General features: G+C 40.0%; 2 protein-coding genes across 2 annotated transcripts; both read right to left on the reverse strand.

Moving 5' to 3' along the window:
• Positions 1-8,781: 8,781 nt before the first annotated feature.
• On the reverse strand, positions 8,782-10,893 carry LOC133712306 (uncharacterized). Its single transcript, XM_062138414.1, has 2 exons — positions 10,682-10,893; positions 8,782-10,132 (listed from the first exon to the last, which is right to left on the reverse strand). The coding sequence occupies exon 2, from the start codon at positions 10,098-10,100 to the stop codon at positions 9,015-9,017; it is 1,086 nt and encodes a 361-aa protein (XP_061994398.1). The 5' UTR covers positions 10,101-10,132; positions 10,682-10,893; the 3' UTR covers positions 8,782-9,014.
• A 542-nt stretch (positions 10,894-11,435) lies between these two features.
• Positions 11,436-15,320, reverse strand: LOC133711551 (uncharacterized). The gene is made up of 4 exons (XM_062137655.1): positions 14,256-15,320; positions 13,549-13,808; positions 12,928-12,978; positions 11,436-12,537 (listed from the first exon to the last, which is right to left on the reverse strand). The coding sequence occupies exons 1-4, from the start codon at positions 15,318-15,320 to the stop codon at positions 11,436-11,438; spliced, it is 2,478 nt and encodes an 825-aa protein (XP_061993639.1).
• Between the last annotated feature and the right edge of the window lie 1,678 nt (positions 15,321-16,998).

The following is a 16,998-nucleotide window of genomic DNA, read 5'->3' on the forward strand; positions in this document are numbered from 1 at the left end:
ATCACATTTAAAAAGTACAACCTTACGGTCTGGATTGTAGTGGAGCTCATATACATCCAGCAGTGGCCCGTAAAAATCAACCATACCATCCTTAGGATTTTGGTCGTTTGTTGTAGTGTAACTAGTATGTTCCGCTTGTATGAACACACCCCAATTTTGAGTTTTACCAGGAGAAGCAGTACCTCTAACTTTGAACCGAAAACCATTACTTACATACCTTTTGAACCTGTAGCAAGTTTTGCTTGGTCCGTTTGCCAATGCAACAAGGTCTTCAGTTGCACTGGGATCACCTTGAAGCTGCAATCCATTTACCTATGCAAATGACAATTATCCATAATTTCCAATGAAATCCATGAATGTACTTTATGGAAGTATAGAACAATTGTTAGAAGAACACTAGCCAAGGCAAAAGTCAATCTGAATCCCACGGGAATCATTACATACTCTATTATCAACCTTTAATATAATGCAATTTTCTTCCAAACAAGGACTTACATGTGCAGCATACCACTCTGGGAAGTCATCAAGAGCTTTATTTTCAGCTTGCATCATACTGACCTCTCTCCCTTTGTTCTTTTGTACATTAGCTACATATTTCCTGCCATAGTGCATGCAAAGGTTTTTATGTCATGAACTATGGAGATAATGAATTGCATGGTATGTTCGGAAACATCCCTATGTTAAACAAACAAAAATAGAGGCTTAAATAAACAAACACAAGGCCAGTGACCATAAGATTCCAAGGACCAAAACATGGTTCATATCAGAAATGTAGGGGACTAATGATTTCCAAGTTGGTAAAAAGGCGATATAACAATCTTGTACATAAACCTTGAATCAGTGTATTTTCCCAAGACTTCGCTCGTATAGGAACCACACACTAAGCTACACACATTTAAATCTCTAAATTGAACATAAGAACAAGCGATTTAAAAAGTAAGGTATTGGCAATACAATTGCATATAGAAATGTATTCAATGCTTGCAGCAACATGTTAAAATTTAATTACTTTGACCTTATAAAACCATAACTACGTAGGACTATGTTCTTTTATATCTTTGATCTTGTAAAAGAACAAGTTAAATCCAGTTCATCAAATAACACACCTAACAAACAACAACAAGGAAAGGTTCTAATGCTGGGATTTTCACAACACAGTAATACATTTGAATTTAGTGAATCATACTTGAATAATCTGATATATTACAAGTTACTAAACAAAACAGCAGAGTGGAAAGGTTCACTACTGCTGGCTGATCATGACTGACATTAAAAATACATCTGTTTTCAGTGAATGATACTTGAAGTGAAATGGAAGCCACATTTTAATACATACCTTTGCTCCAACTTGGAAGCTGGAATGTTGCTCAACACAGATGATCTAGCAAATTCACACTCTTTATTATCAAGTAGATACTCTTCTGCAGCACCAAGTGACTGTCCACCTCCTCTAAAACAATCAAGGCCACCTTCCACCTCCCGATATACTCCATCGGCGTTGCGCTTTGGCCGACTCAGACGAGTGTCCATCTCTCCTAGGTACATGCAACAAAATGATAGACACTCATCTATGATGTACCCTTCAGCGATGCTACCCTCCGATCGATTACGATTCCGAACGTAGTCTTTTAGTGTATGCAAGTACCTATTACCACAAATAACAATTATAAGTACATAGTTTACTTAATCAGACCTCGTTAATAAAGACATATATTATCAAACATAAAAAAAGACGCCAATATTTCAACATTTTTTAAGGTACACATAACTAACCTCTCAATTGGAAACATCCATCTCATATGGACTGGACTGCAAGGGCGGCTTCCTCTGCTAAGTGAATCATTACATGAACCATGACATCAAACATTGCTGGTGGAAACATCATCTCCATTTGGCATAGTATGAGAGTAATCTTGGTTGTAAGTTTATGAAATGATTCCTCTGTACCTTTTTTGCTGCACAAGTGTCTAAAAAAGCGACTTAACTCCAACATTAATTTTGTTGCAGCAGGGGGCAAGGTATTTCTAACAGTCAATGGGAGCAGTTGTTGCAAGATAATATGACAGTCGTGGCTTTTTAGTCCATGAATAGTTCTTTCTTTGACATGCACATTACGTGCAATATTAGAGGCTAAACCATCAGGTAACACCGTTACTGCCAATACTTTACAAAATAGCTCTTTCTCCCGAATCAACATTGAATATGCACCCATAGGCAATTTACCACCGTCCTGTCTACGCCACAAGTTCTCCTTAATCCCCATAGCTTCCATATCTAAGCGAGCATTCAACGAATCTTTAGTTTTCCCCGGAATCCCCAATAATGTTCCCACCACACTGTCAAACACATTTTTTTGAACATGCATGACATCAATATTATGTCTGATTAGAAGATGCTCCCAATATGGCAATTTGAAAAAGATGCTAGACTTCTTCCATGACTGTCAATGGCTGGAAGTGGGGCACGACGTCTTTTCTCACCAACTCTGGGTGCGCGTGGTTTACCATACTGGAAATGTATTGTGCTCAAACATGTAAGACACTCTTGACCTGTCATGGGGACTGGAGGTGTGCGGAATTCAGTGGACAGATTGAATGACGTTTTCTGCTGTCTGAAGAAATGATTCATGGGTAGGAAACGACGATGACCAAGATACCAGTGCTTCTTACCATGACTAAGCCACTCTGATTCTGTATTATAGTTACAAACAGGACATGCACGCTTCCCCTTAGTACTCCAACCTGACAAGTTTGCATAGGACGGAAAGTCGTTAATGGTCCAAATTACAGCCGCACGCATGGTGAAGGTCTCTTGACTAAAATCATCATATGTGTCTGTACCATTATCCCACAATTCCTTAAGCTCGTCTATTAATGGCTCCAAGAAGATATCAATGTCATTACTGTTAAGCCAAATAGCTACCCTCAAGTGCAAGAGGTACAAGTTATAGAATAGAGGATTAAGTAAGGATGTCGAACCCACGAGGATTGGTAAATCCTTTCCTAGCTAGGGAAAAACCTAAAGGAAAACTAGAAGAATAAACAAATGTACAATCACAAACAAAGGCTCACAAGTGAGTACAAGTTCATGGTGAGTATGTGCAAGATGGTGTGTAGAGATTTGATTTGATGTTGGGAATGGTTTCGATTCAAATTCAAACAACAAGAGCAAGAAAAGTAAACTAAGCTAATTAAACAAGTTGTTGTCAAATGGATGAGAGTTAGAGCTTAGATTGTCCACCAAAGCCTCCCTTGTATGCATTGATGCTTAAACTACAAGTGATGCAATCCCAAATACCCAATTACCCTCTTTGCATCCGGATAAGATTACAAAGGCTTAAACTCCTTTAATGTTATCAATTCTAACCGGATAAGTCTAGAATTAACTATCTAAGAACAATTCCTATTACCGGATAAGTCTCAATTCATTGTTCCTAGATGCATAAAGCTTTGAGTTTAGATAATCATGCAAGCAAACTAATCCTAGATCTAGGTGATTTTAACTCACAACCTTCATATGCACACATGGTGTGCTTTCATGCTCTTAATGTCTAGAGGTGACTAATCTCAAAACACTAATCATGAGATGACAAATGCATTATACTTGAACTAGTCAAATTCCAATATAAGCATTCACTTCTTGAATTAGCATATGAAGGTGGTAATGGAAAATTGCATAAAACATAAGATTCACATCAATATCATACAAGATTGGCTAGGGCTTTCAACCCTAGCCCCAACAAATTCACTACTCACTCATAACTAGATAAACAAACTTCAACATTCTAAGATACATCAAGAATAAAGAGTTAAGGAGTAAAGAGTGATTATTGATGATGCCAAAAGTGGTGGTGGAGATGGGTCTCCAAGCTCATGAGGTGGTGGATGTCTCCTTCTCCTTGCTCCAAGCTCTTGATGATGTGGGAATGGTGAAAGTAAGAGCAGCTAGTGATGATTTGTGGTGATGGAGGGTTATGAAAGTGGTGAGAAGATGAGTGTAGTGGTGGAAAAATGGAGGTTTTCTGCTGGAAAAAAATGGTGGCCTTGCTTGAGAGATGAGAGAGAGCATGAGAGATTCCTTCTAGCCTTCTTCCGTGAGTGTCAGAGAGAGATTGCAGCTGGATGGAGTTGAGTGAGTGGACTCCCCCCAATTCAGCCATCCATGTTCCCCTTGGTGTCAAAGTGTGCAAAAGTTGTCTACCACCTTGTCTCCCCACAAAGCTCCAAAGTGTGCAAGAGACAAAAGCACAATGTGTAGGGAAAATATCTGAATTTCAAGTGAGAGATTCACACAACTATGCTCCTCCATTGCTGGAGAAATGATCCTCCATGAGTGGCGGCTCGAGGAAAAGTTCACCGGAAAAGTCGCCGGAAATGCCGATTTGTAATTTTCTTCCAATCTCCGTGTCTTCTTTTCCTTGCTTCAAATCTCCGCATTTCAAGCCTCAAATAGTCATTTTATTAATTAAGCATGGATTCCTACAAATAAAAGGAAATGGATTAAAAAGAGTAAAATAGCCTGCAAGACAAATCAATTTCTAAGTTATGGGGCACAATTGCATAAGTAATTTATGACTCAACAAATACCCCCAAACTTAAACATTGCTTGTCCTCAAGCAAACTAACCCAAATCCGACACTACAACAACTACCTAATCCTTCCAACAATTTCCTCAAAGAACACAACATCGATAGGGCATGGAAATCAAGTTAAGTCCTAAAGCTTCATGGATCATGGATCAAATGCTTGCGTTTTGAAATGTGTAGCATGTCTTCAATTTGTCATTTCAACATACCGAAATTGAGAATGCATGTCAAACCATGTTAACCATAAACTCACAAGATATTCACTCTGTTTTTCACACAAGTGTTTATGGGTTATCTATTCTACACTCAAAACAATCTCATGCAATACCGCCATATGCTTGCTCTTCAATCTTATCTCCACTTATCAACAAAATCACACCTTGGATGAAAAAGGACTTTTATTGGATGTAATGAGGCTTAGGGGTGAGGGGTTAAAGAAATGAAATGGAATGGAATAACAATTTTCAAGCAACTTAATAAGCAACAATCCTTTTGAGATTAAGAACTTAAAAATTAAAGATGCTCAATTTTCACTTTCTCACCACTCCCCCAAACTTGAACAAAAACTAATTATTGAATTGAAATAACATTCTTTTGAGATTTTCTTTTGTTTCACTTCTTTTTTTTTTTTTTTTTTTTTTTCACTAATAAAAAGTAAAATTACAAAACAAAGAACACCCCCAAACTTATTCTTTTCCGAGTACCCCCAAACTTGTTTCTTTTAGCATCATAACACAAACAATCTCGTATTGCTCATTAAGAAAACTTGAAAGGGTAAGGCAAGTGTTTAAGTTAAGGGTAAACATTTATGGTGTGAAGAATTGAAAGGCTAATTACACAAAGGCTCAAAATGGCAATCTAAGGATATTCAATCTTTTGGGACATACTCATTTGGCCATGGTGGATTCCTAGTTGCCTAAATCATTTCCAAGATGTAACATTGAGACAAAGAGTTTCGAAAGATATGAAGCAAGTTCTAGAGATGCAAAGCAAATGAGATGTTCACTCATGAAGAAATCAGTGCTTATAAGGCATGTATGCACTCCAATTAAGCTCAAATCTCACTATATGGCATGTAATGGCTCCCACAAGTCTCACTATGCTTCTCTAGCTCAATATATTGACATGACAAATATGGATATAAATGAAAGCAAACACTTGATCCATAATGATTTATTTTGAAAAATAAAGCTCATAAGACCCAAACATGCTTTCTAGCCCACATTTATATTAAGCTCAAGTTCATCATTGGTGTTGGAAGGAACCTAAAAGAACACACACACAAAACTAGAAAAGAAAAGACTTTTTTTTTTTTTTTAAATAATTCAAATTCAACACTTAGGTACGGGAACAGGGAGTCTCGATGTGCAATGGGACTGAAACAGCTACCATTTTTCAAGACTATATTTAATCCAATATACCTTAGTGTATCACAATATCAACTAAAACACACACAATCCAATATCAACTATTTTGCAAATGTTTTTTTTTTTTTTTTTTTTTTTTAATACTAACTACTAAAAACACCATAAAGCAATAATCTTTCCCCCATACTTAATTCATGCATTTTCCTCAATGTATAAACAAATATAAAGCATGCAAAGCATAAATCAAGCATAGAAGAGAAAGTTAACGCAACGAAACCTAAAACAACTTAAAATTCATGAAAATAAAATAGAAGGAAGAGTTCAAGAGAGCAAATCTGTGTTTGATGGCTCCTCCACAGCTACAGTTGAAATGGGTTGCCTCCCATGCAGCGCTTAATGTTTAAAGTCTTTCAGCCTAGACTTATACCTCCATTTACTCCTTTGGATGAGCGGTATGCGGGCGAGTAGCAGCCCTCTTGCTGGTTTCAGCCTCCGGAGGAGGGTCCTCATGGTGTGATGCAGTAGAGTCCTTGCGAGGAAATCCAGGAGGATAACTCTGCAAGTTATTGACTTCTTGAGCAAGCTTGTTTATTGCAGTGTGACAGCGGATCAAAGAGAGGTTCATCTCAGAGATGTAATCGATCATGCATGTGACTCTCCAATCTGTCACCATAATACCATCGCGGAGAGAGGAACACAAATCATCAATCGAATCCGACAAGCTTTCCAGGGTGGCCACAGGCCGAGGAGCATGAGCAGCTGGTGAGGAAGAGGACTCTCCGGGATGCAATCTGGGAGAGTGACGAGGCAGAGGAGGGGGACTGCGGCTACGCTCACGTATAGGACGATGGTCCCCAGGACGAGTGAGGCCAGCTCTAGCGGCCGCTTGACGACCTTCTTCCTCCAAAGAGAGAACACGGCGTTGATTGACGCCCATGCGAGCAGTAACCCTGGTTCGAACCATGATGAAGGAGAAGGAATTTGAAAAGGCACACAGTTTGAACAAAGCTTCTCCGGGAAAGAGAAGGGTTATGACAGTTCACAGCCCAAGAAACACGTATGCACATGAACAACTCCCCCACGCGTAAATATTCCTTTCTTTTCCGTGATTCACGGCAATTAGATCTGCTTTCGGCTGTAGCTCGTCTGTTGTAGCTCCTCGAGATCAGTTTGATTCCCCCACGCGTCCTTTCTTTTCCTTGATTCACGGCAATTAGATCTGTTTTCGGCTGTAGCTTGTCTGTTGTAGCTCCTCGAGATCCTCTCAGTCCCCTCACACGCTCTCCACGCGCCAACAGCTTTTCCGTGTTTTCAGGCGACTTTAATCCAACGCGTAGAATGAATCTCAGAGATCGTCCATCCAACGGTGGAGATCTGCTCACCTTGTTCTATAAATAGGTGCATCCTGGAGAAAAACTGTTCACACCAAAGAAAAGAAATTTTCCCCAGCCATTCTCTCTCAAACTCAAATCCTTTTTTCATCAATTTCAATCCTTCTTCTCCCGATCTTCTCTTCCATCTGGTAGATTCAATCTCTTCTTTTCTCTGAACTTTCAGATCTCCAACACCCCTTCATCGACCTTAATCCTTCTAAGGTCAATCTCCCACAAACACTCAACAACTTTGTTCTTCAATTTACACTTCCTCTCAACTCATCACCATGGAACCACGAACTCTGCAACTAATGGAGCTACCAACCCAGCAACAAATCGAGGATGTAGGAAACAACCAAGCAGCCGGGAGTAGTGCCAACACGGATTTCTGGCGAAGCCGTACCAGGTGGATTCCTACTCCAGATCAAATAAGAATCCTCAAGGATCTTTACTACAACAAGGGAGTTAAGTGCCCAACTACAGAGCACATTCACGAGATCTGCCTCCAGCTGAACCAGTATGGACAGGTTGAGGGCAAGAACATTTATTTTTGGTTCCAGAACGTCAGGGCTCGAGAGAGGCAGATGAAGAGGTGTAATCAGGCTGCTCAAGTGCCCATGGGAACTAGTTCTCCTGGTACTGGTGGATCCATTGATCTCAATTTTGGGTCCACTAGTTCTACTGGTGCTGGTGGATCCATCGATCTCTCTTTTGGGCCAGGCAGTGTTGACCCGTATTTCTCCTCACCCTTCACTACTAGGACTAGTACTACTTTCTTTGGCAGGAATGAAGAACAAACTTCCATGGAACAACGAGGAGAAGATCACCAGGAGATTGAAACCCTTCCACTGTTCCCCATGCACGATGAGGACATTGGCAACAAGAAGACTCCTTCCGAGGGAGGTAGCAGCAATGATGACTACTCAGGTGGCGGCTACAACGGTGGCTCTCGCATTGTTCTTGAGCTCAGCCTCAACTCCTCCGGATCTGCTGACATGGCTTAGTTACAATTTTATTTTGTAAATATATGTAAATTAATTTTTTTTTTTTTAATTTTTTTTTTTTTTTTTTTAAAAAATTTATTTATTTAATCATAAAACAATAACACACAATCCCCCCACACTTGAACTTAACATTGTCCTCAATGTTACAAAGTATTTTCTTGAAAGCAATTTCAATGAAAAGTCCAAGTATGAAAGAAAAACACAAGTTATTTATAAAACAAAAAGAAACAAGTAAATAATCACAAATTGAAATTAGAGACAAGAGTAAATAATGACAAGAGTAAGTTAGAGATTTCTCCCCCTTGAAGTCCATGAATTCCAAGCAAGACACCAACATATAACCAACAAGGCAAGGGCCTTGCAATCCAACTCCAATAGTGCCAAACATCGTCATTGAGCAAGAAATTCTCCATCAAAAATCAACATCAAACCCAACATTATTCAAATAACAAAGTGAAAAAGAAAACAAAAGTACCAACATGCTTCAAGAATATGATCGTGAATGAACAAATGCTTAGCCATAAAATGTTGCAAAAATGGCTAAAAGCAATATGAAGCTATAACTAAAATGAAGTCCCCCCCTAAAACATTAGGGGTTACAAAATAAAACCGAGAAATAAAAAGTGTACTAAACACAACTAACAATAAATGACTAAAAGAACTAAACAAACAACAAACAAAGTCTTCAAGCATCCTCCCCATCATCGTCATTGCCATTCTCATCATCATCAACATCCATGTCGCCAGAAGGTGGTACAAAGGAGGGACCCATAGGAGCCGGTGGAGCTCCCATCAAATCAAGCCGAGCCATGATAGTACCAATTCCTCTCATTATTTCCTCATTTTGACGGATTTGAAGGCGTGCCAATAATCTAGCATCCCGACCTTTCAAAGTTGAAATGTCAAAGGAACTCAAAGAAAAGCTAGTGGGAATGCTAGATGGAGTGGGAATGGAGGAAGAAGATGGGGTACCATGTCTAGCATTGGTAATTTGGGCCTCACTCCTAAGAATGGCTTCATCATCTAATGGAGAATAAGCCTTGAGCCACTTATCGTCACGTGACATTTGTGGAACCTTTTTGGTCTTACAAATGCGTGAGATGAGACAAGGAAAGACTAATTGGCTCCTAGACGAACCATAAGCACACGAAATGATGGCCTCATAGATAATAAGGGCAAATGGGATAGGAATCTCATTCGCTACCATAAGAACAAGAATGTTGCCACCAACCGTAGGGATCTCGGACTTTTGGGTGTGAGGACTAATATTTCTCCTAACAAATTGCCAAAAGGTTCGATAAGGTTGAGGAAAATCACCTTGATGAACTTTTTGGCCAACTCTACTCTTATATGCATCTTTACTCTCTAGCACATGCTCCGCAAGATAAGGTAGTGTTAACTCATTGTATTTGTCCTCAAATTTTTCTATTTCATCCTCCGAAATATGTGGCAAATCAAGAAAATCTTGAATGAATGCCGGACTGAGTGTGATTTGCTTCTTTCGAATCTTAACCACAACTTCCTTAATAGTAGGCTTAGCCGGAGGAAAACCCCTATAGAAGTCTCTAACACAACTTTCATCAAATGCATCATTTTTGGAAGCTAAGTTGGTCAACCCTCTAGATGAAATATAAGCCCTAAGAGTGACAAGAGGAGGATAGGAGGTGGCTCTAACCAAGTCAACATTCCGTTCAGAATGAATCTTCCTCACGGGGCCGGAGGAGGATTCTTCCCTAGGCCTCTTGCTCGCTTCGGTTTGACGTCTTGACATCTTGGCTAGATGAGTGATGATGAGTATGATACCTAAAAACAAGAACAATTACACACAAACATTTTTAGAAAGCAACCTTTGAACAAGAGAACAACTCAAGTAACTATGACTATTGCTAACACAAAATTCACTATGGGTTACCAAATTCCTAACCACCACCATCAAATTCATCATGAAATTAAAGCAAATTGAGGTAAGAATCCAACAATCACATAAACAAATGGCAAGGAAACAATGGTAAAGTTAGGATTTAAAGAATCATGGCAATCATCACAATATCAAAATTCTTGAAGCTCATTGACTAGATTCCATTAACCCATAACTAAACAATCAAGAAACAAGAAACTAAAAGCAAAAACAACAACAATCAAAGCAAAAGAAAATCTGGAAATCTAGGATTCTAGAAAATCTGGAAATTTAGCTATGGTGCTCAACATCTAAATCATCAAGTTTCAACAAAAGAACACCAAATTCCATCAATCCATAACTCTAACAACCTAGAATTAACCTACAATATGAACAAAATCGGAATGTACACCTTCAACACACAAGAAGTTCAAAGTTAAGAGATAGAGCTTTACCTCTTGGAGAAAGCTCAAAAGCTTCACCAAAGACTCAAGAACACCTAGAAATCTAGAGAGAAACCCGAAAATCCCACAAAAACCCAAGTTTTTGGCTTGAAGTTGAGTGAAAGATGAAGGAGAGTGGAGGAGGAAGATGATGAACAGTAAATCGTAAAGAGAGGGTCGAACTGGTTAGAAAGAAATAAGAAAGAAAACAGGGAGAAAGAGAAAAGAAGAGAAGAGAAGAAAAAGAACTTTAAAATCTGGCCCGAATTTTTTTTTTTTTTTTTTTTTTTTTGAAGTGGCTTGAGATCGATCGATCGTTTTGCTATTGTGAACTCTCTGCCTCTTTCAGCGATCGATCGCACCAAATGGTGAGATCGATCGTTTATTCAATTTTTTTTTTTTTTTTTTTTTTTTTTTTTTGGGAATGGCTTGAGATCGATCGTTTGGAAGTGAAGATCGATCGTTTGCTCTGTTTTTTCAAAACCACTCACCAAACTTAAACTTTTAACACTACAAACAACTAAGTAAACATGAAAATGAAAGATGTAAGTAAAGGATTATGAGAAACTCCCCCTTGAAGACCACGGTTTCCATTATAAACACCCCCAATCACCAAGCAAACAATACCGAAGTCTTGCCACCAAGCTTGTCATCTTTGGTGTTATTCCAAGAGTTTTCTTTCTCCTTCGTCTTGCATCAAGAGCATGGCTACCTCCAAGTAGGGCTTTGCTTTAAGGACATCTTGCCGGTCCGTTGACTCTCCAAATCAATGAAGAGGAACAAGAGGAGCATCCATGAAGTACATGACCTCCTCTTCAACTCCCAAGCTACCAAGCAAGTAAGGCTTCAATCGGTGGCCATTAACCTTGAATGTGCTCTCATTACTTGGGTTCTTGATCTCAATGGCACCATGGGGAAAGACTTTCACAACTTCAAAAGGGCCATACCACCTTGATCTAAGTTTTCCGGGAAAGAGTTTGAGCCTTGAGTTATAGAGAAGAACAAGTTGCCCTTCCTCAAATGTCTTCTTGATCAACTTCTTGTCATGATAGGCCTTGGTTCTCTCCTTGTATAGCTTGGCATTCTCATATGCCTCCATTCTAATTTCGTCAAGCTCACATAGATCAAGTTTCCTCTTCTCTCCCGCCTTAGCAATATCAAAATTGAACTTCTTGATAGCCCAATATGCTTTATGCTCCAATTCCACAGGCAAATGACATGCTTTTCCATAAACTAACCGATAAGGTGACATGCCAAGTGGAGTCTTGTAGGCGGTCTGATATGCCCAAAGAGCATCTCCAAGTTTGGTGCTCCAATCTTTCCTTGTGATCCCCACAATCTTCTCTAGAATGCTCTTGATTTCTCGGTTTGAGATTTCAACTTGACCACTTGTTTGGGGATGGTAGGGAGTGCCAACCTTGTGCTTGATGTCATACTTCTTGCATAGAGCTTCAAACTGCTTGTTGAGAAAGTGGGATCCTCCGTCACTTATGATGGCTCTTGGAGTGCCATACCTTTGAAAAATGTTCTCTTTGAGGAACTTGAGCACAACATTGTGATCATTCTTGGCACTTGCAATTGCTTCTACCCACTTAGAAACATAGTCAACTCCAACAAGGATGAATTGGTTGCCATAAGAGCTTGGGAATGGTCCCATGAAGTCAATACCCCAACAATCAAAAATTTCTACTTCCATGATGTTGGTGAGGGGCATTTGATTCCTTGAAGCAATGTTACCACTTCTTTGGCATCTATCACAAGCACTAACATAGGCATGTGCATCTTTGAAAAGAGTAGGCCAATAAAAACCGCAACTTAGTACCTTGAATGCCGTCTTCTTCCCTCCAAAATGACCTCCACAAGCAAGTGTATGGCAATGAGAAAGGATACTAGGAACCTCCTCTTGAGCTATGCATCTTCTCAACATTTGATCCTTGCCAAACTTGAACAAATATGGGTCATCCCACAAATAATGGCGTGCTTCCTTGAGGAATCGCTTCCTTCCTTGATAATCAAGCTCACTTGGAATGTACTTCCCTTCACTTGCATGGTAGTTCACCAAATTAGCAAACCATGGGAGCTCTTTGACATTGATATTGAACAATTGCTCATCCGGAAAAGTGTCCTTCAAAGGAATGGAGGAGTCATCACCTCCTTCAACCAATCTTGACAAATGATCCGCCACTTGGTTTTCTTTTCCCGGTTTGTCTTTGATCTCAATATCAAACTCTTGCAACAACAAAATCCATCTTATCAATCTTGGCTTAGCCTCTTTTTTTGACAAAAGATACTTCAAGGCACTATGATCCGTGTGCACAACAACTTTGGTACCAAGCAAATAGCTTCTAAACTTCTCAAGAACAAAGATAATTGCAAGAAGTTCTTTCTCCGTTGTGGTGTAGTTAATTTGTGCATCATTCAAGGTACGACTAGCATAGTAAATAGCACGAAGTACTTTTTCCTTCTTTTGAGCCAAAACCGCTCCCATAGCATAATCCGAAGCATCACACATTAACTCAAAAGGAAGAGACCAATCCGGTGCAATCATGATAGGAGCTTGAGTGAGCATCACCTTGATTGTCTCAAATGCTTTCAAACAATGTTCATCAAACACAAAAGGAGCTTCTTTGGCTAGCAAATCACAAAGAGGCTTAGAGATCTTGGAGAAATCCTTCATGTACCTTCTATAGAAACCGGCATGTCCAAGAAAACTTCTAATTGCTTTGACATTATGTGGAGGTGGTAACTTAGAAATGAGCTCCACCTTGGCCTTGTCAACTTCCATTCCTCTTGCACTCACCACATGCCCAAGAACAATCCCCTCATTCACCATGAAGTGGCACTTCTCCCAATTCAAGACTAAGTTGCAATCTTCACATCTTTGAAGCACAAGTGCCAAATGGTGTAGGCATTGATCAAATGAATCTCCAAAGACACTAAAGTCATCCATGAACACTTCAATGAATCTCTCCACCATATCACTAAAAATGGAAATCATGCACCTTTGAAAAGTTGCCGGTGCATTGCACAAACCGAATGGCATTCTTCTATAGGCAAAGGTACCATATGGACAAGTGAAGGTAGTCTTGTCTTGGTCTTCTAGAGCAATGGGGATTTGATTGTAGCCACTATACCCATCAAGAAAGCAATAATACTCATGGCCGGCAAGTCTTTCTAGCATTTGATCAATGAATGACAATGGAAAGTGATCCTTTCTTGTGGCATTATTGAGCTTTCGGTAGTCTATGCACACTCTCCACCCATTTGCCACTCTTTGAGGGACAAGCTCTCCTTTATCATTGGCCACAACCGTTATGCCACTCTTCTTAGGAACCACTTGAACCGGTGACACCCACTTTGAATCGGAAATGGGGTAGATGACACCAACATCAAGTAGCTTCATTACTTCCTTCCTCACTACTTCTTGCATTGGAGGATTGAGCCTCCTTTGTGGATCCCTCCTAGGCTTCATATCATCTTCAAGGAGGATCTTATGCATGCACATACTTGGACTTATGCCTTTGATATCAGCAATAGTCCAACCAATGGCCTCCTTGTGTTCATCCAACATTCTAAGTAGCTTTTGTTCTCGCAAAGCACTCAAACATGAAGAGATAATTACGGGCAACTTGTGGTTTTCACCAATAAAAGCATACTTTAAATGAGAAGGAAGTGGTTTCATGTCAAGAGTAGGAGGATATTTAATTGATGGAAGTAAAGGAGTAGAGTTAGCAAGAGGTACCTCAACCTTTGGTTGCAAATGTGGAGTGCAAGGCCTTAAGGCTTCAAGTGTAAGCTCGGCTTCTCTGGTTGCCTCCTCAATGAACTCTATGCCATTATGATGCAAACATGTCTCCAATGGATCTTGAGATGCATTTTCAATGAAAGTTTTCTCCACCATCTTGTCAATACCATCCAAAACGTCAATCCGGAAACAATCATAGGCATTTGATGGCTTACTCATTGCATCAAAGATTCTAAAAGCAATGGTAGTATCATGAACGGTCATGGTCATCAACCCCTCCTTGACATCAATCTTAGTACCGGCGGTTGCCATAAATGCTCTCCCAAGGATGATAGGCAACTCCTTCTCATGGAGAGGAGCCTCTTCCATGTCTAGAATGATGAAATCGGCCGGTAGGATCAAGTCTTGTACCTTCACAAGAACATTTTCCACAACCCCTCTTGGGTAAACAACACCCCTATCCGCCATTTGCAAAGAGATAGCAATGGGCCGGATTTCACCAATTCCAAGAGACTCATAGATACTATAAGGCATTAAGTTGATACTAGCACCCAAATCCATCAAAGCTTTATCAAAGAAAGTTTTACCTATCTTGCATGGAACGGTGAATGAACCCGGATCTTTCAACTTTGGTGGAAGCTTCCTTTGCAAAACCGCACTAACTTCTTCACTTAGACACACTTTCTCATCCTTCTCAAACTTCCTCTTGTGGGTACATAGCTCCTTGAGAAACTTGGCATATGTAGGAATGGTTTTGATTGCATCCAAAAGAGGGATGTTAATCTCCACCTTCCTAAATAAATCAAGGAACTCTTTCTTCACCTTCTCATTCTTTTGCTTCAATACCTCTTTCCTTTGAAATTGAGGATAAGGAAGGGAAATTTCTTTCTCTTGAACTATCTTCATAGGAGGATTGAAGGTGATACCTCTTTTGAATGGCCTTTCTGTTGGAGTAGATGTAGAGCCTTATTTGTCATGAGTTCCGACCTTGACATTAAATTCGTTCTTCAAGGCTTCCTCTTGCACTTCTTCTTCTAAGGCTACTCTCAAACCCAAAGGCTTGTTAAAGGCATTCATCTTGTCATTCAAAGCTTCTTCTTCACCATCATTAAACCCCAAGATGACTTCTCCATGTGACAATTCTCTTGCCTTGCCCTTTTCTCTCTTTTCAAAACCAGGTGGCTCCCTTGGAGTTACAACTTCCTCATTTTTAGGCATGTACACATTGTTCTCAACTTGCCTCCCACTTCTCAAAGTAGTAATGGCTTTGGCTTCATGCCTTGGGTTGTTCTCCACTTGGCTTGGAAACACACCTTGCTTCCTTTGGCTTAACTCTTGGGCTAGTTGTCCCATTTGTATCTCAAGCTTGCTCATGCTTTGGTGAAGGACATTAATCTTCTCATCTTGTTTTGCTTGAGTACCCTTGTTCTCCACAAAGAAATTCATCAACATGTCTTCAACACTAGGCTTCTTCAATGACTCTTGAGGTGGTACTATAGGTTGTGGTTGAGGTGGAGGTTGATAAGGTGCCCTTTGGAATTGATTGTTGGCTCCTTGATTGTTGTAGTTGGAGGAGCTTGCACCTTGATAGCCACCACTAGACCTTTGAAAACCTTGGCCTTGCTCACGATTGCCAAACCCTTGATCTCGGTTTTGGTTGCCTCCCCACCCAAAGTTGGGGTGGTTTCTCCATCCGGGATTGTAGGTGTTACTATATGGATCATTTCTTGGCCTTGGTTGGAAACCAACTTGGTTGCATTGCTCCATATCAACTTGAAGTGCACCTCCTCTTGGACAAAGCATTGTCTCATGTTGATCACTCTCACAAATTAAGCACACTTGCTCAACCATCTTGCTCGACATAGGTTGGAGTTGCTCCCGGTTTCCTTGAGTATTAAGAATCAAGTCTAGCTTCTTATTCATGTTGGCCTCAATCCTCTTCAACTCAATTTGCATTTGAGTATTTGGTGAATCCATCTCATACATACCTCCTCTTCTGTGTTGATCCTTCAAAATGACATTGGCTTCTTTCACCGGTCTTCTATCACTTTGATTATCATAGAGTTGGGATGACTCGGCTAATGAGTCAAGAACACTTTCCGCTTCGATCTCATTCTTCTCCATGAAGCTCCCTTGACAAGCATTGTCAATTCTTCTCTTGGTATCTTGGCTTGACCCATTGTAGAAAGTGCTCAATAACAACCATTTCTTGACACCATGATTAGGGCAATTTTGCTCCATGTCTTTGAATCTCTCCCAAGACTCGTGAAACAATTCAGATGGAAACTCTTGGAAAGTCATGAGTAAGTTCCTTAATGCATTTCTCTTTGATGGTGGAAAGTACTTCTTGAGGAATGCGGCTTTCATGTTATCCCATGAATTGATACTTGTCGCCGGAATCTTGTACAACCAATCTTTGGCCTTATCCTTCAATGAGAAAGGAAAAAGCCTTAGCCTAAGGTTGTCTTCATCAATACCATTGAGTTGGACCGTTGAGCAAACTTCATTGAATAGCTTGATGTGCCTAAATGGATCACCGGTGAAGCCACCATCAAAAGCCGGTAGAAGTTGCAAGGTACTTGGC

This window comes from Rosa rugosa, chromosome 5 (genome assembly GCF_958449725.1).
Source record: "Rosa rugosa chromosome 5, drRosRugo1.1, whole genome shotgun sequence".
NCBI classification, from domain to species: domain Eukaryota; kingdom Viridiplantae; phylum Streptophyta; class Magnoliopsida; order Rosales; family Rosaceae; genus Rosa; species Rosa rugosa.